The sequence below is a fragment of the Lepidochelys kempii genome, chromosome 5 (assembly GCF_965140265.1).
Source record: "Lepidochelys kempii isolate rLepKem1 chromosome 5, rLepKem1.hap2, whole genome shotgun sequence".
Lineage (NCBI taxonomy): Eukaryota > Metazoa > Chordata > Testudines > Cheloniidae > Lepidochelys > Lepidochelys kempii.
The window spans coordinates 51,134,617-51,157,681 of record NC_133260.1 but is presented as its reverse complement, the minus strand read 5'-3'; the positions used below and the strand labels follow the sequence as shown (position 1 = coordinate 51,157,681).

General features: G+C 38.4%; 1 protein-coding gene and 1 long non-coding RNA gene across 5 annotated transcripts in view; one reads left to right on the top strand and one right to left on the bottom strand.

Annotated features, from left to right (window-relative positions):
- Positions 1-23,065, top strand: part of BDP1 (BDP1 general transcription factor IIIB subunit) — a 71,501-nt gene that overhangs the window by 13,731 nt on the left and 34,705 nt on the right. For 3 of the 4 annotated variants that reach the window (XM_073344315.1, XM_073344317.1, XM_073344318.1), the window contains exons 11-22: positions 1,404-1,575; positions 3,046-3,202; positions 4,587-4,669; positions 7,397-7,559; positions 10,926-11,017; positions 11,829-11,970; positions 12,509-12,594; positions 13,709-13,940; positions 14,521-14,714; positions 15,576-15,786; positions 16,470-16,663; positions 22,254-22,473. In XM_073344315.1, coding sequence (XP_073200416.1) covers positions 1,404-1,575; positions 3,046-3,202; positions 4,587-4,669; positions 7,397-7,559; positions 10,926-11,017; positions 11,829-11,970; positions 12,509-12,594; positions 13,709-13,940; positions 14,521-14,714; positions 15,576-15,786; positions 16,470-16,663; positions 22,254-22,473 — 1,946 coding nt within the window. The remainder of the gene's footprint in view (positions 1-1,403; positions 1,576-3,045; positions 3,203-4,586; positions 4,670-7,396; positions 7,560-10,925; positions 11,018-11,828; positions 11,971-12,508; positions 12,595-13,708; positions 13,941-14,520; positions 14,715-15,575; positions 15,787-16,469; positions 16,664-22,253; positions 22,474-23,065) is intronic. The other variant, XM_073344316.1, reaches the window with a different exon arrangement.
- LOC140911392 (uncharacterized) overlaps positions 16,617-23,065 on the bottom strand; it is a 53,818-nt gene continuing 47,369 nt past the window's right edge. Inside the window, exon 5 of the long non-coding RNA XR_012158933.1 lies at positions 16,617-16,692. This is a non-coding gene — a long non-coding RNA (uncharacterized lncRNA). The remainder of the gene's footprint in view (positions 16,693-23,065) is intronic.

Genomic DNA, 23,065 nt, shown 5'->3' with positions numbered 1-23,065 from the left:
AAACCATTGGGGGAGAAATGAGCTTTAGTTGAGGGCGTCTCTCAAAAGATACCTGGCAACCAGTCCCCTCTCTTTTTAAACAGGAGTGCTATTAGCTTCAGTACCTTGGTTGATATTAAGTGTCATTTACTGCATATGGATAGAGTTCATCTCTTTGGTACCCAGGACTCTAAACCATTTAAGGTTTTGAAGTGAAAACAGGTTGAATGACATATGGAAACAAATTGGATCTTTCATTGCAGACCTTGGGGCACAGACACAATTTATGAAGCACCTCTAAGCAAGAACACTACCACTTTCTGGACTACCTGACGTTTCATGGTGGTCTTTAGATATAACTCCCGATAATGCATTACAACAATCCAATCTATTATGTTTGGTTTAAACCACTGTGGTCGCACAGGTGAGATCTCCGCTATATTAATATGCAGTATGGATCGTCCTTGAAAATGTAGTTAGGGAAAAATATATAATGAATTCATAAACCTTTTGGTGAAAGTTGTATGGCACTTTTCATTTTAAAGGGCACTGTCAGGTAGTTTTGGCCCCAAATCAAAAAATGCCCCAAATCTCCAAACAGCTCCCATTAAAATTTAACATCTTGAGAAATATTTTAATTTAAAAAAATCAACCTAGTTTTTGTTGAGAGATAGTAATTTTCCTCAGAAGTGTTTAAAACTTTGCAGCATTGTTACGTGAAAAATGGATGGTGAAACTGTGTAGAAGCTCCAAACTGAATGGGGTGCAAACCAGTAAATGAAATAACCTAGATTTTTAAACCTCTTTGAATGTTGATTAATAGAGGTAAAGAAAATGTTTAACATTTGAACCTCAATTTCTTTTCAGTTTACTATAAATTACAGTATAATCTTAAAAATTCTATAAGCCTACAACTTGTAATGACTTTCATAAAAGGTTGCATCATTTTCAGTAATGGTAATTGACAATTGACATCTGTTCAATGACACAACCATTATTTAGAAACACCATCTCCATACGCAATATTGTTTTCTTTGTAGACTCCAAATTTTGCTCCACTTAGAAAAAAGTGATGTTCTTTTTCCTGACTGTAGCAACGAATCTGAATGTAGCCCAAAGTTTCAAACTTCAGCTATCTATACCCATAAGTCTGAACTTTCAAAGTGAAGTGATTTTTTTTTTTTTGGTTGGTTGCTTTAATTTTTGAGGTGCCCAGTCAGAAACACTTTAAATGCCAGATTTTTCTGAAATTCAGGTCCTTCTCAGGTGTCTCAAATTGGTCCCCAAAATAACTTCTAAAATTGAAGCCCAATTTTTGTTATGAGTGTTGGTGTTTTTCTCTTGTGGATGTTTTGGAATCTGTACCTAATGTTTCCAGACATTTTCTGGAAATACATATTAAACACCTAACAATTTGTTAACAGAAAAAAATGCAGTGTCTGGTACAAACAGTGACAATCATACTGAAAGTGGGGAGGAACTGGATGTTCTTAATCAAGAAAATGCGGCTGAGACTCCTGTCCTGATGGAGCAAGAATCACATTCCTGTTTACAACTGAATGATAAAACCGAAGAAAGTGATCTCAATTTAGCCAGGTAATTTTTGCTACATATGGACTCAAACACAGCAAGAAATGGTTTGATTTTTAAAATTAGTTGTTTTTTCATTTTTACCATCACATTCATTAGTGAAGATGGGCAGGGTCTTCGGTTTCCATGTGTTGTCAAGCTTTGCTCTCAAGGGTAGTGGACTCACTTGCTTTAAGTTTATACCTGCAACATGATCCTTACCCTGAAAGCCTTGTCTTAATTTAATGGCAGGTTTCAGAGTAGCAGCTGTGTTAGTCTGTATTCGCAAAAAGAAAAGGAGTACTTGTGGCACCTTAGAGACTAACCAATTTATTTGAGCATAAGCTTTCGTGAGCTACAACTCACTTCATCTGATGCATAAAAGTGGAAAATGCAGTGAGGATGTTTTTATACACACAGACCATGAAAAAATGGGTGTTTATCACTTCAAAAGGTTTTCTCCCCCCACAAACCCACTCTCCTGCTGGTAATAGCTTATCTAAAGTGATCACTCTCCTTACAATGTGTATGATGATCAAGGTGGGCCATTTCCAGCACAAATCCAGGTTTTCTCTCCCCGCACCCCAAAAATTAATGCTACACCTCCATTTTTTTGATTCTTTAAATCCAAAATTTTTCTCATTTTTTGGGATGAACATCAAGACCAGAGACTTATTCCAAACCTTTCCGTAAAGCTTTAAGGAAAATATGATGGTACCACTAAAGCAGAGCTTAGTAACATTATTAGTGTACTTTCTGGCAGGGATGGGGTGGGGGGTTCTGTACACTTTTTACTATAAAATGTATCTTCTGTAACACTTGTGGGGAAACAAAATTATACTTAATTTCATGCCGAGTTGAAACAGAACCAGGTTTTCTGTCAAGATGCAATTGTTTTTGGTCATGAACTTTGAGAAACTTTTTTACAGTACATGACACTTCACTTTGTGTTACTTAAATCCACGTTTACTAAGGAGATTTTCTTATCCCTGTTACAGAACATCTATCATTTTTGTGTAAATGACGAGATATTTATGGAAGAACTATAACACTTCTAATATTCTCTGGGTTGAAGTACAATTTCATTGTGTTAATGAAGCTCTTCTTGATATTCTCCCTTCCATATTAGATTTTCTCTGTAAAATGAAAGAGTTCCTGTAGCCAATTCAGAATATTCAAAAGCTTTTTTGCTTTTAAAATAATTCTTCATCTGCAGTGCTTAAAAGGCATTTTATTAAGATAAACCAAAACTTTTCAGAGTGTCTGTATTTGGTTGCAAGAACTCTTATTTAAACGAAGGGAATGAAGTTGGCAGTCATAAGATTTGGCAGGTTCAATAGAACTCTTAAAATTTCTGCAGATTGTCCGGTTGGGCAAGTGCAGAGTGGTAACACTGTATATTTAATAACTCCATAGTGCAATTTGATCCTGCAGCCCTGATTAACTTGTGTGTGAAAAGTACTGATGTTACATTTTCTCTGAATGCCTTATTTACAGCTTTCAAGATACTAGTGCTGGATTAATAGAAACTGAATCTTCTGAACCAGAAACCTCAGATATCATCTCTGGGTCACAGGATTGGCAACCTTCAGAATCTCAAGCTTCAGGTACCAGAAATAAAAAAGGAAATGGTGAAGAAACCAGTGAAGCAAAGGTATCTTTGTTTTTATGGATTCTTTTGGACTCCGGTAATCCTTCTCACATAGTAGCATTCACATAAAATAAAGATTTCTTCGATAAATATCTCGTAACATTCTCATATACAGCTCAGCACACAGTCATTAAACCTGGAAATATCACTAGAAGTTAAATAAGTTGCCAGTCAGTGGGATAAATGACTTTTATTGGTTTTATTTTAGTAGGCCAAACTGATTCAGGGAGTATAATGTTTGGATTGGGTTCATCTCATAGTGCAAAAATTTAAAGGTGCTGTTTAAACTCTTCATTAGCTTTCCAAAACAAAGACTATGAAGGAGAAAATTCCACTAGTAAAATTCCGTGTCTTCCATTGTCTTGGAGCCCACTTCTGCAGGGACTTGGTACCATGTGCTTGCTAGCGTAACTAGTAATGCTTGTCTGAAGGATTCTTTTAATCTTTTTAATCTTTCTAAGACACAGGATTGTCTTGTGGCTGAAGCGTGGGAGGGGTCGGAGATACTTCCTATGCTACTTTGGGCGAGTCGCTTAAACTCTTGACTGTCAATTTCACCAGTTTCGTCAATTTCATTAGTTTTATATTTAAAAAATAAGCAAACAAACCCCATTTTTACTGGGAGGTTGGCTAATTCTAATCTTTGTGAAGCACCTTGAATCCCTTGAGTGGGAAGTGTTGTAGAAATACAACACTCAACTGCCTCAGAAGAATTGAAGTGTACAGAGTAGCCTGGACCCTGTAATGTGCCTCAGTCCTGCCTACAAACCAGAACTAAGCAGACGTGTTTTCAGGCCAACTAGCTATGACAATATATTGCTATTGTAACAGGAGGGACAGCCTTAAGAAAAGCCTGGAGTCTCAAGTCATCATAATCAGAATGATTATGTTACTATCACTAATGTTTTTACATTGTAGATTACGTGTGCTGCGGTTAAATGAATTTAATTTGATGCATACTAAATCTCCGTTGCAATCTGAAAATGCCAAACCAGTCAGTACAGGAAATACTTTGAGGATATTTATGTGATGAAACAACTGTAGATTAAAACGAGGAAAAATAGTTTTATGTAGCAGAAATGCTTTTGTTCGTATATAATAGGTAGATTTTATATTTTACTATACCCGTTGATCAAGAATAATTGCCTTTATCATTCTTGCTTTTTGCAATAATGCCTAGTAATCTCTGGTGGAAAGATTATTTAAGGCCTACAGCCAACAATAGTTAAAATTGGTACTAGAATCTCACTCACTCAATTTAACTGAAAGATGAAAGAGGAGCCTTGTTTTCACTTTCATTTGCACCAATGTTTAACTGTCTTGTAGCAAGAGTTTCTTCACTATTGCAGGAATCAGGAGTTCTAAATATTACTTTGTTTCCACATAGAACAATGAAGTATGTGATTTATATAAACCAGCTGAAAAGGAGAGTACAGCAGGAAAAAGCCATGATTCTAAATCTGAAACAATGTGAGTAGTTATTCTGCCTAGCAATAGTAGTCTGCTGAGAGTTAAACCTATATTTCTCAATTTTGGGGTGGGGTAGGTATGTGCGTTATAAAATCTGTTCACACGGCACAACAGGTGGTCTTTTGCTCCTCTTTATTTTAAAAATACTTCAAATAGAACTAAGTTTCTGTGGTCAAAGAATGACGCTTATAGAAAACTTCAAAATGTTGCATAGGGACAGGCAGGTTATGTTGGTTTTAATGCGAGTTACAGCCTGTGCAATTTAGTATACCAAGATCTTGGGGGTTCATGGTCAAGATAATAGCTCTGAATGAGTAAGGGGTGGGGATTGAATTAATCTAGTATGTAGTAGTGTACTATTCAGATCTTCTGATCATTATGCCATACTACAGCATATTAACTTCCTTCTGCTGTCTCCAACCTAGGACTACCGCCTTTTTAAAGGCAGCTCAGTCCCATGTTAGTGGCTGTTTTAGTCTTACTTGGCCTGCCCCTGCATATATGTAATCTGATGAGGAGTCTGAGGTAGCATGTGCCAAAGAGGATCTGTGGTTGTGTTTCTCCATTATCTGCCTTCAGCAGCCCTAGCCAAGAAAAATCCATAGGCCAGGGTGGCATATAAGTTTCTGATTCCTGAGTGGAACGGAGAGAGGTGGGTTTCTTTCTAGGGGAGGGAGGAGAATGGAGAATGAATGCAGGAAAGAGAACATGGAGGAAAATATAGAGAAAGCAAAGGAATACAACATGAAATAAAGAATTAAATATACAGAGAAGGCACAGTAGGCAGATGTTAAGAGCTTTTCAAAGGAGGGGAAGAAAATGTACTGGATGCTCCCTATTTCCCTCTTCTCCCTGTGGCTGCTTTCTGTGTTTCTTGAAATGCGTTTCTTTGGAGGTTATTGCGAGGTATCTTTTGATCCTTAGGCCACACCTTGCTTTATCATATATGCTATTAAAAAATGGAGTGATACTTGGATTTTAAAATATAGTTAATATTTCATGTTGTACTATTTGTATCAAACTGCAAAACGAGAGCATTTTTAGACCCTTTAGTAAGGCCTATCAGATTTGTTTACCCACTTTTAGATGTAATCAGCTTCCACAGGATGGATGTGTTCACCCGTATGACCTGAAGGAAAATACCATTGTAGCTCAGGAGGGAGCAAGAGATCGGCATCCGACTTGTCTGAAGAGAGCTGTTAGAGGAAGAGGGGCTGACTTACAGCCTTGGAACAAGAGACCAAGAGGATAATTAGGGTGGAGAAGGGCATTTAAACACTGTATTTTCCCAATTCAGGCACTGACAAGAGGAGTAACTTGTCTCCAGTCTTGAGAGGAACTAGAGAGAAATCCATCTGAGCCCCGATCAAGCTGCTATTGAAATCCAATGAGTCTTTTTTCCCATTTACTTCAGTGTGAGACCTTTGGGAAGGACATATCCCTATACCTGATATCAGGAGAAGATGTTACAGTTTGTCAGGGTGGATTGATTTAAATCAGTGATTTAAATCACCAAGTGGAAAGCCCTTGATTTCAATAATTTTTAACCGACTTTGCCGTTTGTACTTCAGTTATTTTTCTAAAGAAAGGTGCATTCTTATTGGTTGATATAAGTGTTAAAACATGTTGATTTACAACTAAATAGATCTTATACGCTAGATTTGGTGCATCTTTTTGCTACCTAGGAGTACACAATAACTACATACATTTACAATACTACATACATTTATTTATGCAATTTTATAGCTTAATATTTTCAGATTCTTATGATACATTTTTGGTATGTTAGAAAACGATGAATGATATATTGCTTATTTACTAGATAATTAATTTTTTGTTCATTTTTTTTGTCAAGCTGCATTGGGATTGTAAATAGAATTTAATCAAACACACCACAGTGTACAAAACTTATTTTTTTATTAAACAAAGCAACCTTAAATGTTTTGATAAGATAAGTTTATGTATCCAAAACCTGTTTCAAATTTACAGCTAAATTATTTATTAAAGGAACAGAGGAATTAACTGTAGTCAGTCAAACTGATTATTGAAGTTTAATTTTCAAATATGCCTAAGTGAAAGTAACTGGATCTAGTCTTGTCTAAATCTCTCTTGAAAATGAGAGAGTCTCCTGAATTACTTAGGCTGAGCTATTGTGGTATATTTATAAAGCTTGACCTCAAAAGTTAGATGTTTTCCACCTGATTCCTTCTTTATATAGGAAAACAGCTTTTAATTCCAAGTTTTTAATAGAGGTTCATGGATTCAGCATATTTTTTACTTAAATATTTTAAGAGATTATCAATTTAGGCCTTAACATATTTTGTGTTAAATTCAGATTTCATTTTAAACAGGTTTATTTTTAAAAAAGAAAACTTATTATAATTCAAATAACCATAAAAAGAATTTTATATTTTTCAAAAAAAATCTATTTTTTTTATCCACCCTGCAACTGTTACTTCTCTAATATTCTCTTTGAGGGTGTGGCCCCATGCAGTGCTGAAAACCAGTAAATTTATGAAGTGTCCTTACACACTTACAAAAGATTCTGTACTTTCAAGAAATAAAGCATACCCACAAATGGCATAGAACACAGTAATGATTTCTGTCAGTTACTATTTTATTGTATGGAATATGTAGGTAACTTGTTTTTGGAGGATATATTTGATCATCTAAAGACCTGGATTTCTTTGCTGTGAATATTATAAGCTATTGTTTTTGTATCTTAAGGGAAACTGAAAAAGCTGCTGCTGGAAAGCCATCAGTGAGAGGACGCCTGCAGAGACCTAAACCCAATTTAGCAAGGGCATCTGGAAAGACAGAAGCAGCAGTCCAAGAAAAATCTGAGGTCATGATTTCTCCTCCAGAGCCTACAGAAGGGGCTGAAAAAATGGTGGGGAGCAGCAATGTTAATTGCAAATGCTAACAATCTTGTGTTATACCCACATGTAAAAGTTGATCTGCTAAACCTTGGTGACCTGTTCTGTGACACATCTGACCACTTTTATATAGCAACTGCTTATACATAGATGGTCAAGTCATGCGTGTTGGTTTTAGTGATTAGCAGCATATCTGATTACTTCACATCTGAAGCAGTTGAGCTTTATCCAAAGAGGGCATGGAATGTCAAAACCAGGGGATGGACTTAGTGGATCTCTCACAAGATAGGCATTGGCTACATTTGAAGCTTGTTCTTGGCACCTGAAGGTGAAATTGAGGTTCCTTAGGGGAATTGTCCCAAAGCGGTGACTTGAACTGAGATGATAGCTCGGTAGAGTAAACACATCTTTAAATAGGGGTAGGGTAAATGTGACATGTCTTGCACCTTAAGGAGCAGATTCTGCAAGGTGACTTGTCACCTGATGTCAGGAGGGTTGATATTGGGCAAAACAGGCAGCCAGGCCAGGTTGGTTAGTTAATGGTACTTATTATATGCATGGTTTCATGTAGCTGAGTGTCTGTTAGTCCTGTATGAAAAGAGCTTAGCCGCACTGGAGAGTAATACTCTGCTACAAAATAGCACAAGGCAAGCCCAGCTTTTGTGTTTATACATTAGAACCAGCTAATTTGCTGATATGGTTGTTGGCTGTTTTTATTTTCAGCAACATCTTAGTAAGGCATTTCTTGGAAATCAAGGGGTGGTCCAGTGTGACACCCAGATAGGCTGGACAATGACCCAAAGCCAGTGTGTGTCCATTCAGGAAGATATTGAGCTGTTTGTTGGCCTTTGTGTGGTATAGAGGGAAGCAACTGGATGCTGTCTTTTTGGTAATACGTTTAAGTCTCCATCTTTTACAGTAGTGAGCCATATCTTTCATGTTAGCATTTGGGACTTCTGTGTGACTGAAATCCTGGTTCTTTACTGCCAGACAGATTAGTGCAAAGATAAAATGCAGTGATTGGGAAGGCTTTTCAAGTAATTTGTACATGCAACTTAGCAAAGTGATGGGGCAGTAGTAATTTTTGCAACCTAGTGTGCTTTCTCAGGTTTTGGCAGGGCTATTACTTTTGCTCTCTTCTAGATCTTGGGTATTTAATTATTGTTGATGACTCTGGTTAGAAACATGGGTAGCCATTGTCTGCTAGTTTTCCCTTCTGGCATTTTCATTACAGATGACACCATTTTGTAGATTGCCTGCACGATTTCAAGCATTTCGCCACAACTGATATATCCATTCACATCAAGATCATACATGCTAAGATGTATGCTAGTTTTCCCTTGTTCTTCAGGGATTTGGGGGAGAGGTTATCAAGCCCTCAGGCTTTACGTGTTTTCAGTGTTTTGATTGCCAATTCTATTTCATCTGTGGTGAAAGGCTGCAAGTCTTTTCAGTATCGGGTATACACTCTTTGTATTGCACCATTTGTTCTTTATCTCTCCTTCAAAATTTTTTGTCCTTCATCCACTTTTGTGGAATTTATCAGGGGGGTAATGATACTATTTGGAGAGACTGAACAATGGCATTGTGCTGGAGGCTTCTGAGCAGCACCAGGTTTTCTGATTAGTGCCCAGGCTTTGCTGTTGTCTCTTGATATGTTTAGTTCCATGGTAGATTGCTTCCATCTTGCTCTTCTAGAAGTGTTCGAGCTGTCTAAAAGATGCATGGTGATGTCTGGATTGCCACTGTCTTCACATTGCTTGAGGAGTTCTGCACACTCCTCATCTAGGCAGGGAATATAGGTCTTAACTTAGGCCCTACTTCATTCGCAATATTGCTGAAATTACAGATCCCGCAATATTAGGCCTCCACCACAATTTTTATTTTGATTCGCTTACTTTGCACAGTCCATAATTTTGCATACATTTTAAGTATGCAGTTAGTGCAGTACTAACATTCAATGACCGTAAAAGGCTAAAGTGACTATTTGATTTCTATAGCAGTTGTGTTAAGACTGTCTTCTGAATTTTATATTGCACCAGTTCCTTTTTTTTTTTTTTTTTTTTTTTAAATGAACATAATATAGTTGCAGCAAAATGTCTGGTTATGAAAAAAAAAAATTAGAAGGCATAACATAATACTTGTGTTTATGTTGTTCCAGCAATTTTTTTAAACAAATAGGTCTACTCTTGCTTTTTCCAGATTACCGCTATTAATAAAGGTCCATTATTATTTTTCTTCTATGATTTTTCCATGCAGCTCAGCTGCAGTTGTTTGAAGATCATCCTGCAATTCAAGTAGGGCCTTACTTATAACAACCTTTTGGAATTGACTTGGTGGCAGCTTTGTAAAATTTTTTTTTTTTTTTGTGAACTGCATGTAAGCTGCTTCAGTAGAGATGTTGTGTGGGATACAAGCTTTGTGAATTGTATGAAGCTGGGCCCGTTTGCTTTCTGATCGTTTCAGCAAGGGTTAATATTGATGCTCACAATAGGTATGGTTACTCCAACTTTGGTAAAAATCAGACAAGGTTGACTATGTGGGAAGTTTTTCATTTTGCTGCATGTAGCTTGAAGTAGATGATGGCCTCTGCTGGTGGTCCAGGTGAGGTCAGAGGAGTAGTCTTGCTTCCATTTGGGAGAACGAAAAGTACTCTGCTTGGATTATGGATGAGGTGAAGACCATAGAATGAAACCCAGTCCAAAAGGTCTACTCCATTTTGATCTGACTCTCTGTATCTCCAGGTAGTGTGATGGCTTTTAAAACCTATCAGGCTGTGGGAGCTTACGAATAATATTTGGGGTAGGGCAGGGTTGGTTAGGGTATATGTACCCTTTTGCCATTATGAAATGACTCTTACAACATCAGAGGTCTGGATTGGATTGGAGTGGTTCAATGCCAGCAAGATCCGCTCTAACATAGGTAGTGTGCCACATTTGCTATGCAAAGGGTAACTCACAAGGTCATAACCTGTGGTGTTAAGGCAGCTGGCAGATAGTGAGTTGATGTGTCTCCTGGAGGCAGATTATGTCCATTTATGTTTGGAGGCTAGGGACTGGAGAATAGAACATTCAGCAGATGAGTCCTTCAACATTTAGTTGAAGGACTTTTAGGGTTGGGGCAATGATCAAAGCTTCTTGATCATGGTTAAGATCTCTGAGATCACTTGAAAGTCCATGCTGGCCAGGATCTGACCTGTTTAGTTGGTGCTTTGGTTTCTGTTACTGAAGCAGGATACTTTTGGGGTATACAGTGGGAATGTAGCTGCATTATACCCCATCTGACCGCTGACTTTGCAAATCAAATTTGACTCAAATGCTCGCTCGCTCTCAGCTCTGTCCTCTATATAAAAAAATTATTTTTTTTTTATTTTAATTCAGTATACCATGGAAGCTGGTGAAGGTAACACAGCTGAAATCACCAGAGATGAAACCACAGGAAGAGAGATCAAAGCCTTAGAGACTAAATCCCAGTGAGTATGCAGAGATCAGTTTATCATATCATCTTTGCTTTAACTCTTAACTGTTTACTCCAGTATCTTCTAGTTTATTGCATACAGTGATCTGTTGTAGTCCTTCCATAGGGTGGTCTGATGAACTATGATGGAAGTGCGAACTGAGGAGGCAAGTGTGAATCATGAACTTGGCTTCTAGATTTCCCCGGACAATATGGAATGGCAATACCATGAAAGTGTTGCACTCCTCTCCTGGGAGGCTGAAGAGAGCCAAACTCCACACAATACCAAACCATTCTTTTTAATTCAGAAGTTTTATTAATGATGATTTGAACCTTACTAGAGGCAGGGAAAATTAAGTGATGTCCAGGGAGGAGTAGTTGAAACTACACAGGGATAAAATAGACTTTCATAAAGGTATATACTTAGGACTTTGATTCTTCCTCACATTCCACAGCTTGATGCCTAGCTTCTGAAGATTGGAGCAGGAACTACAGAGAGTAAGCCACATAACTCTGTTACAGAATTTGGAAGACTTAATGCTAGTGGAAGTTGCCAAAAGACTGACTATACATATTTCAACGAGTGGATCATAGGATTTTCTGTAGTGTTTCAGATCAAAGCAGCTTCTGCACATCAAAGAAATGTACAAACAGATGTAAAAAAAACCAATAATACCCCAAAGGCAACACTGTATTTAAGGTCCTTTTTTTAATAAAGAAAATTGTGCAGGCCATTGAAAATCATCTTTCTTATTTCTTAGATGACATTAATAGGCTCGAATGGTGCAAATGCCGATTCTGAATGCCATATTTTTTTTCTTGTGTAGGGAAACTGAAAAAGCAGCAATGAGAGGCCGTCGGCAGCGATTTAAACCTAATGTGGTAGGAGCATCTGGGAAGAGAGAAGCACCTCTACAAGGTGAAGGAAAGGAGAAAACTCCTCAAGAGCCCGAGGGAGCAATTGAAAAGGTATTTAGTAGAACAAAATTAACTGGAAATGATAAACCTTTGTATTTTGTCAAGTGGCTAGAAAAATAAGCCTCTATACCTAATCATGTTGTTGTTTTTGTCCTTTTGTTGCTGAGTGTAACCAGAAGTCTCAGTCAATAATCAGTGTAATGGATTTTTGTTCTATATTTATCACTTATATTGTGGTAGAGCCTAGAGGCCACAATTAGGTTGTGATCTTGATTGTGCTAGGCACTGTACAAACTTACAGTAAGTGATGGTCCCTGCCCCAAAGAGCATACCATCTAAAAGGGTAGGTGTTGGCCTGTTGGACATAATTCCCATTAGATTTCACAGTGCAGTGGTCTCAAGATGTCTTCTGTGACTGATATAAAGACATCTCTAAGGTCCTCTGCTGTGTAGGACATATCCACACCTTAACCTACAAACCTGGTATATTTTAGGCTCAGCTGTTATCAGTTGTAACAAGACTGTTTATTATATCTTTTATATAGCTATGAAAATTTAAATTTCTTCATTTTAATTTTCTACTCTTCAGCAGAGTACTGACCCAGGTAACACACCTGACGGTACCAGAGGGGAAACTACAAAAAAAGATGGGAGGGTCTCAGAGACTGAACCTCAGTAAGTATGTACAGAGCAGGGAGACATATCCTTCTATTTTCAGCTCTTTCCCTGCCTTCTCCTTTCTGATGGTGTTGCATAGAATGGTGAATATAAAAGCTTTTTCTCTTAAGTTATATTTTTGGCAGTCTTTTCCAACTTGCATTTTAATAAGTGGAGCAGATTGTGTCACTGCTATTCAGATGAATTTTCTTGGACTATTTACAAGGTGCAGGTAAGATAAATGCCAAACAGTTAAAGGAAAAGCTAGTCCCTTCAAAGAAAATGAATTGCTAAGTGTAAAGCAAGCTACAATAATGAATTTCTTATATTTTTATATGACAGAACATAACAGGATTTGACATTTACAAGGGTAAGAAAATTCACAGTTAAAGTAACATATCTCGGATAACTCCTCATGTTTCAAGCACAAGCTAACTGCAAACTGTCTAGGGCTGGGAAGAAATTTCCTGTAGCGTGGACAGGTTATTCTGTTGGGTTTTTATAGTTTCTTGCACTTTTCTTCCTCAGCCAGAATCATGATGTGTGTAATGTGTCTCATGTATGGTGGTGTATGTTGTAAGAAGGGTGTAAAGTAGTGGAAAAAATGAGACAAATTCTTAAGACTCAATAAGGGATATGGAGATTTGAAGAGATGGGAAGGTAAATAAATAAATTTTGTAGCAACAAGAAATATTCAAACTTTTGGTCGGAGAAGTGAAAATCTGTGTAGGGTATATAGTGATTATAATTATATACTTCAGTTGCTTTTTCAAACTTTATGCTCTCTGTAAAACTATCCATCAATCTTATTATACTAATGTAATCATGTGCTTGGAGTAAGGATATAAGAAGGCTTATTGCTGGCTAAAAATATGTAACTCATAATGGCAGGGCAGAGGATTGAGTTTATCCATGCATTCTGTAAAAATGTTTGCAATTGAACATTTCATATTAAATTTTAGTAGGTTCAAATGTCACTTTAATCTAACTTTCATTAAATTTGCAATAAAATAAAGTGGCTGTATGCCTGTGGTTGTTAACAAACTGAAGACCAATTCGCTATTAGATTTGAAGACTCCCTTTAGCTTTCAGAAATCTGGGACATTGTTGTTTTGAATGTGTGCCTTTCCAGGTCCAAAGAAATATCCTGTTTACAAGAAGGTGGCAAACAGAGTGTACTTAAACCAGCACCATTAATGAGGGGTCGAATGCAGAGGCCAAAACCAAATGTAGGAAGGGCAGCTGGAAGGCAAGAAGTATCAACAATAAAAAAAGATGTACAAGATGAAAAAACAGAAGTTGGAGAAGCAGTGAAGAGTTTGATACATTGTGAAAACAAAAGTGGTGCACTCCTCACCACAGGTGTAAGTTTCTTTCATCTGCACTGTAAGACTACTTTGCAGCTGCATGGGCACATTGTATTATTATATGGGGCCCAAGTAGATGTCTTAGAGCAGTGATGGTCAAAGTGCAATCCACAGAATTCCTGTGTAGCTTGTAGCCATCTTGCCTTTTAAAAGTGGCCTGAAACTTGCTAGGATCTGAATTCAAGCACTTGGAGATTCTGTGTTTCTACTGGAGCAGTAGATTACATTCCAAGAATCTAAAGTGCTGCGAGTTGCATTCCGTACCTTGTCTGTGATGATAGCTATAAAATGGGAAATACAGAATCCAAACGCCTATCTTTCAGAGACATGAAAGATAATTTGTAATATTTTAATTCTAAACAAATATTAAGGATTTGGAATCTTAAATAGTTTTCTTTATTTTACAAATACCTAGTGATAATACTTGATGTGCCTCTGAGTAAGGGGAAGCTTGTTTGAGGGTATATTAAATGTTAAACTGCTTTTGAAAAACGTACATTATTTTTCAGTACTTTCCGTCCTACAGAAAACAGCTTTTTCAAATCTTTTTAATGAGTGAAATTGTTGTTCCTTTTAGGATGCAACAGGTAATGAAGACATCCTGCTGTGCTCTGAGATATCAGAAAAAGAAGCCACTGCAGGACCTGAGACGGTGGTCTCAATGCATGTAAAACAGCATTCCCAAGAGAAACCCTTGGGATCTGATAGCTGTGAACAAGAAAAGGAGTTATGTGTGGATGATTTGGAAGAGGTTTCAGATTTTGGTACAGGGTAAGTTTAAGTGAAGGAAAGGGAAAATGCAGAAGCACTGGATGTCTCCACACAGCGAACACCTTAATCTTCAAATTCCACACTTATGTTTAGTTAGCATCATCAAAGTAAAAATTAAACTGATTTTTAACTGAGCATATCTAACAGACCACTTTAATGTTGGATTTTTTTAAAGTAAATCTGAAAGCAATAGGATTTCAGACGAGATGGGTAATAACTAGTTCCCCTTCTTTACATTTTATTTCTTTTTAAACCCTACAAGAATTCCTTGAATAGCCCTTTTTAAAGTGTAAATGCTATATAAAAGGATCTTGGATTGTGAGTCCAATTTTCAAACTTAAAGATTTTTGTAGGATGCCCAGAACCTGCAGGTGTAGTCTTCAAAACAGTTCTTACCTGCGAATTCTTAAGTACTCATTTGAACTTTTAAAATACGGAATTTGATCTTACTTTTAAGATTGAGGTGCCACATTTTGAAAATTGGGTTTAGATCTTATATGAGGTTTTAGATGCTGTGAGATGGTTAAACTTGTAGTGAATGACACATTCCTCATAAAATAAGACTCTGGGCTGCATTTGTCCAAAAGTTGCTGCTTACCAAGACATCTCTTTGCTTGCCCACCCATTATTTTATAGTTTTGTGATGTGCTTCCTTCTCATATTCCTGTTAATCTTTGGCAGCAACCTAAGTAATTGGAAGCTGCGGATTACATGCTTAGCTACTATATTGAGGAATAGCTGTTTTATAGAGGGTCATGTGTTAGTTTCAGTTGCACCGTTGTGCTCTGTACCATGTGTGGGAGCTAGGCTATATGGTTGTCACCTGTATTGCTTCTTTACATATTTTCTTTGGTCTAACAGAGATGCCAGTTCTCAACAAGAAGAAAAAGTGGCTGTTCAGACAACACATCTATTGAGGAATCAATTTCAGAGGCCAAAATCAAATGTAGGAAAGGAAGCTGGAGGAGGGGAAGTGCCAGGAGTGGATAAAGATGTGTCAGAGGACAACAGTGAAAAAGACAATAGTTTGATACAGTGTGACAGTAAATGCAGCATGCTTCCTGACCTAGATGTAAGTTTTGGATTTTTTTAATTAGAGCTGAAACTTTGGGGGTGTCTTTGAAAAGCTGTATTTATGTGCATTATTGTAGGTGCAACTGAGGAAAAACATTGGCAGAATTTTTACATAGAAGTTTATCCTTGTTGAACCAGGAAACCTGTCAAAGCTTAAAAAAATTAAAAATTCCATTTAGTGCTCTATGAAAATGTACCGTAAAGAACAAGCCTACCGTGGCAGAGTAATAGTTCAAATAGTCAGTTATTTTCCATCATTAGCAGGTGTCTGTCTTCATTCTCACCATTCCCTCTGCTCAGAAGTCCACTCAGCTCAGAAACAAAAGTGCTATTATAAAATATCAAAGAAATAATCCACAGAAATCTCCAGTTTAGTTTTAAAGCAGACATGGGTCATTCCCCTGAAGTACAGGACACTAATATTAAGCTGTTGTGTTGGGCCCCATGCCAGTTCTTGCTGACAGACATTTAAATTTCTGTATGTCTCAGTATTGGGCAAAAATTGAGGCTCTTCATTTGTGGACACTGGACAGCCTTGGAAAAATTTAGACCATGTTTAATAGTAATCTTAATGAACTCTGTCCCTTCTGCTTAAATTATAAGTATATTTTTTTCAATTGTGCAGCATAAAACATTTGAGTGTTTTAGTTCAGATGTTTACACTATTAACACTTCTTTTAGAAAGCAGCAAAATGTGAAGTCATGCCATCCTTGCAGTCATTAGAAAAAGACGACCCTGCAGACTCTCAGGAAATATTTGCAACCCCAATAAGCCTTCAGTCCCCTAAAAAGCTTTCAGGATCTGAGAGTGGTGAACAAAATGTGTCTCCTCCACCCGCAGATAACCAGGAGAAGACTTCAGCTGTTGCTGCCAGGTAACGGCTCTGTTCCTTTGTTTTGTTTCCTGAAAATAATAGTGAGGAGTTAGAAAATGAAATTAGTCTCCAGGTTTTCAACTGGCTAAGAAAATTAGCTGGAAGTACCTCTTTATATCAAACTTTTTTATTTTTGCATAGTAAATGCTGATCTGTTTACTAATTGAATTATTTCTACCCTAAACTTAAAATGAGTATATATTAATTTCAGGGTGGTAAATGTGATATCTTCAGTGGAATGACTTACCTCAGCTTTTTCATGAAAATTGGATGTACAGTAGAACCTCAGAGTTAAGAACACCAGAGTTATGAACTGACTTGTCAACCACATACCTCATTTCGAACTGGAAATATGCGATCAGACAGCAGAGACCAAAAAAAAACCAAAGTACAGTACTGTGCTAAACGTAAACTACTTTAAAAAAAATATTTTTTTTGACAAAGTAAGGAAATGGTTTCTTCGCTTGTTCCATAAGAACATAAGAATGGCCCTACTTGGTCAGACCAAAGGTCCATCTAGCCCAGTATCCTGTCTTCTGACAGTGGCCAGTGCCACGTGCCCCAGAGGGAATGGACAGAACAGGTAATTCTCAAATGATCCATCCCGTCACTCATTCACGGCTTCTGGCAACCAGAGGCTAGGGACACCATTCCTGCCCTTCCTGGCTAATAGCCATTGATGGACCTCTCCTCCATGAATTTATCTAGTACTTTTTTAAATCCTGTTATGGTCTTGGCCTTCACAATATCCTCTGGCAAGGAGTTCCACAGGTTGACTGTGCATTGTGTGAAGAAATACTTCTTTATTTTTTTTAAACTTGCTGCCTATTAATTTCATTTGGTGACCCCCTCATTTTTGAGAAGTAGTAAACAACATTTTCTTATCTACTTTCTCTACACCAGTCGTGATTTTATAGACCTCAATCATATCTCTCCTTAGCCGTCTCTTTTCCAAGCTGAAAAGTCCCAGTCTTATTAATTTCTCCTCCATACCCTTAATCATTTTTGTTGCACTTTTCTGAACCTTTTCCAATTCCAATATATCTTTTTTGAGATGGGGTGACCACATCTGCACACAGTATTCAAGATGTGGGCGTACGATGGATTTATATAGAGGCAACATGATATTTTCTGTCCTATTATCTATCCCTTTCTTAATTATTCCCAGCATTCTGTTTGCTTTTTTGACTGCACAGTGAGTGGATGTTTCCAGAGAACTATCCACAATGACTACAAGATCTTTCTTGAGTGGTAACAGCTAATTTAGACCATCATTTTATATGTATAGTTGGGATTATGGTTTCCAATGTGCATTACTTTGCATTTATCAACATTAAACTTCATCTGCCATTTTGTTGCCCAGTCACCCAGTTTTGAGAGATCCTTTTGTAGCTCTCCGCGGTCTGTCTGGGTCTTAACTATCTTTAGTAATTTTGTATCCTCTGCAAATTTTGCCACCTCACTGTTTACCCCTTTTTCCAGATCATTTATGAATATGTTGAATAGGACTGGTACACCACTATTTACTTCTCTCCATTCTGAAAACTGACCATTTATTCCTACCCTTTGTTTCCTATCTTCTAACCAGTTACCGATCCATGAGAGCACCTTCCCTCTTATCCCGTGGCAGCTTACTTTGCTTAAGAGCCTTTGGTGAGGGACCTCATCAAAGGCTTTCTGAAAATCTAAGTACACTATATCCACTGGATCCCCTTGGTCCACATACTTGTTGACCCCCTCAAAGAATTCTAGTAGATTGGTGAGGCATGATTTCCCTTTGCTAAAACTATGTTGACTCTTCCTCAACAAATGATGTTCATTTATATGTCTGACAATATTCTTCTTTATTATAGTTTCAACCAGTTTGCCCGGTACTGAAGTTAGGCTTACCGGCCTGTAATTGCCGGGATCACCTCTGTAGCCCTTTCTAAAAATTGGCATCACATTAGCTATCCTCCAGTCATCTGGTACAGAAGTTGATTTTAAATGATAGGTTACAGACTACAATTAGTAGTTTTGCAGTTTCACATTTGGGTTCCTTCAGAACACTTGGGTGAATACCATCTGGTTCTGGTGACTTATTGCTGTTTAATTTATCAGTTTGTTCCAAAACCTCTTCTAATGATACCCCAATTTGGGACAGTTCCTCAGATCTATCCCCTAAAAAGACTGGCTCAGATTTGGGAATCTCCCTCACATCCTCAGCTGTGAAGACCAATGCAAAGAATTCATTTAGTTTCTCTGCAATGGCCTTAACGTCTTTGAGTGCTCCTTTAGCACCTCGATTGTCCAGTGGCCCCACTGGTTGTTTAGCAGGCTTACCGCTTACTGCTTTTTTTTTTTTTTTTTTTTTAACTATTACTTTTTGGGTCTTTGGCTAACTGTTCCTCAAATTCTTTTTTGGCTTTCCTAATTGTATTTTTACACTTCATTTGCCAGTGTTTATGCTCCTTTCCATTTTCCTCACTAGGATTTAACTTCCACTTTTTAAAGGATGCCTTTTTGCCTATCTCTGCTTTTTACTTTGTTGGTTAGCCACGGTGGCTCTTTTTTGGTTCTCTTACTATATTGTTTAATTTGTGGTATAAATTTAAGTTGAGCCTCTATTATGGTGTCTTTAAAAAGTTTCCACGCTGCTTGCAGAGATTTCACTTTTAGCACTGTACCCTTTAATTTCTGTTTAACTAACCTCCTGGTTTTTGTGTAGTTCCCCTTTCTGAAATTAAATGATACAGTGTTGGGCCGCTGTGGTGTTTTTCCTGTCACAGGGATGTTAAATTTCATTATATTATGGTCACTATTACCAAGTGGTCCAGCTATATTCACTTCTTGGACCAGTTCTGTGCTTCACTTAGTACTAAATCAAGAATTGCCTCTCCTCTGGTGGGTTCCGGGACCAGCTACTCCAAGAAGCAGTCATTTAAGGTGTCAAGAAACTTTATCTCTGCATCCTGTCCTGAGGTGACATGTACCCAGTCAATATGGCGATAATTGAAATCCCCCATTATTATAATTGAGTTTTTAATTGCCTCTCTAATCTCCCTGAGCATTTCACAGTCACTATCACCATTGTGGTTAGGTGGTCGGTAATATATCCCTACCGCTATATTCTTCTTACTGGAGCATGGAATTCCTATCCATAAAGGTTCTGTGGTACAATTTGATTCATTTATGATTTTTACTTCATTTGATTCTACGCTTTCTTTCACATATAATTGCCTCCCCGCCCCCCAAGCACAACCTGTTCTGTCCTTCCGATATATTTTGTACCCTGGTATTACTGTATCCCATTGATTATCCTCATTCCACCAAGTTTCTGTGATGCCTATTATATCAATATCCTCATTTAATATGTTGCACTCTAGTTCAACCGTTTTATTATTTAGACTTCTAGCATTGGTATATACACACTTTAAAAACTTGTCTCCTTTTAGCGGTCTGCCATTACATGATGTGATTGAATGGGATTCTTTATTTGACTGATTGTTTCTGATCAGACCCTGCCTGTACGTCGTCATTTTCCATCCTCTCGTCCTCATTAGGACATAGAGATTTTTCTATTAATAGATCCTCCTCCAGGGGATGTCCGAACCACGTGCTCCTCTGCACCTGTTGGCTTTCCCCCAGGCCTTAGTTTAAAAACCGCTCTACGACCTTTTTAATGTTAAGTGTTAGCAATCTGGTTCCATTTTGGTTTAGGTGGAGCCCATCTTTCCTGTACAGGCTCCCACTTTCCCAAAAGTTTCCCCAGTTCCTAATAAATCTAAATCCCTCCTCCCTACACTATTGTCTCGTCCACGCATTGAGATTCTACAGTTCTGCCTGTCTGTCTGGCCCTGCACGTGGAACTGGGAGCATCTCAGAGAATGCTACCATGGAGGTCCTGGACTTCAGTCTCTTATCTAGCAGTCTAAATTTGGCCTCCAGGACCTCTCTTGTCCTTCCCTATGTCATTGGTACCTACATGTACCATGACCACTGGCTCCTCCCTAGCACTACACATAAGTCTATCTAGATGTCTCGAGAGATCCGCAACCTTCGCACCAGTCAGGCAACTCACAATGCGGTTCTCCCGGTCATCACAAACCCAGCTATCTATGTTTCTAATGATCAAATCGCCCGTTACTAATACCTGTCTCTTTCTAATAGCTGGAGTTCCCTCCCCTGGAGGGGTATCCTCAGTGCGAGAGGATACCACAACATCATCTGGAAGGAGGGTCCCAACTATGGGATTGTTTCCCTCTGCTCCAGTTAGATGCTCTCCTTCCCTGGGAATTTCATCCTCCTCAACAGAACAGAGGCTGTCAGACCGGGGGTGGGACCGTTCTACCGGAAAGTCTTGTCTATGTACCTCTGTCTCCCTCAGCTCCTCCAGTCCAGCCACTCTGGTCTCCAAACCCCTTCATGGTCTCTGAGGACCAGGAGTGCCTTTCACCAAATGCACACATACGCCACTTGCCCATAGGGCAGGTAATCCTACCTGCTGTATTGGGTTCAATAAACTGGGTAGTTGCCACTCTATTGCTGGACTTCTGCCTGCATTCTCTTTTTACTCCCGCAGCTGGTTCCTTTTGTTTATATCAAGGGGGTGTTTTTGGCTTTTAAATTTTTTAAAGAATGTGGAGTTCTAGCCCATGCTCACGCTGCCCCTGGAGAAACTCCCTCGCCAAACTCCCGTTCGCCGCTCCTGTCCCTTTAAATTAGAATGGCTTAAAAGCAGCATTTTTCTTCCTGCGTCGTAAAGTTTCAAGCTGTATTAAGTTAATGTTCAGTTGAAAACTTTTGAAAGAACAACCACAATGTTTTGTTCAGAGTTATGAATATTTCATACTTATGAACACCCTCCCTTTCTGAAGTGTCCTTAAGCTAGAACAGAAACTCACTAATTTTCTTTTGTATCTGCGAGACCTGTTGAAAATCACTGCAAACAAAGCTAATGCCTAAGACAACTTAATTCTATAATGGATGCACTGAGGTAATGAGGTTTCTCTAATGCTCTTCTGCAAAATTTTTGCTGAGGTGAGGAGAAACTGCAGGTTTTTTTGTTCAAATTACTATTTGCTGTGGCAGAGGTTCACAACCTTTTTCTTTCTGAGGCCCCCCCCCCCCCAACATGCTATTAAAAACTCCATAGCCCACCTGTGCCACAACAACTGCTTTTCTGCATATAAAAAACAGAGCTGGCGTTAAGGGATAGCAAGCCAGGTAATTGCCTGGTGCCCCATGCCACTGTGGCCCCTGCAAAGCTACATTGCTCAGGTTTCAGCTTCAGCCCTGGGTGGTGGTGCTCAGGGCCATTGGGTTCAGCCCCATGCAGTGGAGCTTCGGCTTTCTGCCTTGGGCCCCAGCAAATCTAATGCTGGCCCTGCTTGGCGGCCCCCCTGAAACCTGTTCACGACCCTCCCAGGGGGCACCGGACCCCTGGCTGAAAACCACTGTGCTATGGTATTTGTTTAAAATTTAACATCTGTACTGTTAGAGAAAAACAGAACAGAAAGACTTTATTGATATAGATGTAACTGACCTATGAATACTAGTATTATGTTTGCATTACAGAGGATTTCAGATATCACGTTGCTTTTTTTCTCAGGCTCCACAGCAACCACATCTCTCAAGGAGAAAGTAAACCAGCCTCTCTCCAGCCAGCCCAGATAGTGAGGAGCCGATTCCAGAGACCCAAGCCAAACATAGGACGGGCAGTTGGAAGGAAAGAAACACGAGCATCAGAAAAGGATGAAACTGAAAAAAAGACTGAAGCTGAGCAATCAGCTCTGCAAAAAGATGAATCTGCTGGCATCCCCTCCATTATAGTAAGTTGTAGTAGAAGTAAACAACTTCAAGGCATTTTCTTTAATATTTAACTTCTCAAAAAGGAGTATAATGCAGCTGTTAGGTAGCAAACAGATGGAAGCTTAGACGGTGTACTATGGTAAAACCTTATCAGGTTGAGTTATTGCAGACATTACAATTGTGAACTCTCTTTAAAATCTATTTATTTTTAATAAATAAAAGCTTTATTATGGAAAACGAAGGGTATGGTTTTGTTTGGATTGCAGTAGAGGGAAAGATTAGGCACAATCAAGTAACTCCTGGCTGGGCTCATATCAACTACTTAAAAATATGGGTTTTGCATCATCCTTCCTGATTAAATAAGAGGCAAGGAAGGAACAGCAGGAAACTATCAGTTCTTACATACAAAGCTACATTCTATTTTTTAAGCTCTTTGTGGCACAGCACTACTGCCAGAGAAGTAAAACTATGCCTGCTGACTTTCCTATAAGCATGGGTAACCTTAGGCAAGTCACTTAGCACCTTCCCACCCCTGTTTAAGCATCTGTAAAGTAGAGGATATTTAGCTGCATTTTGTTTACTGATTCTTAGGTTGTGTAACTTGCAATGAAA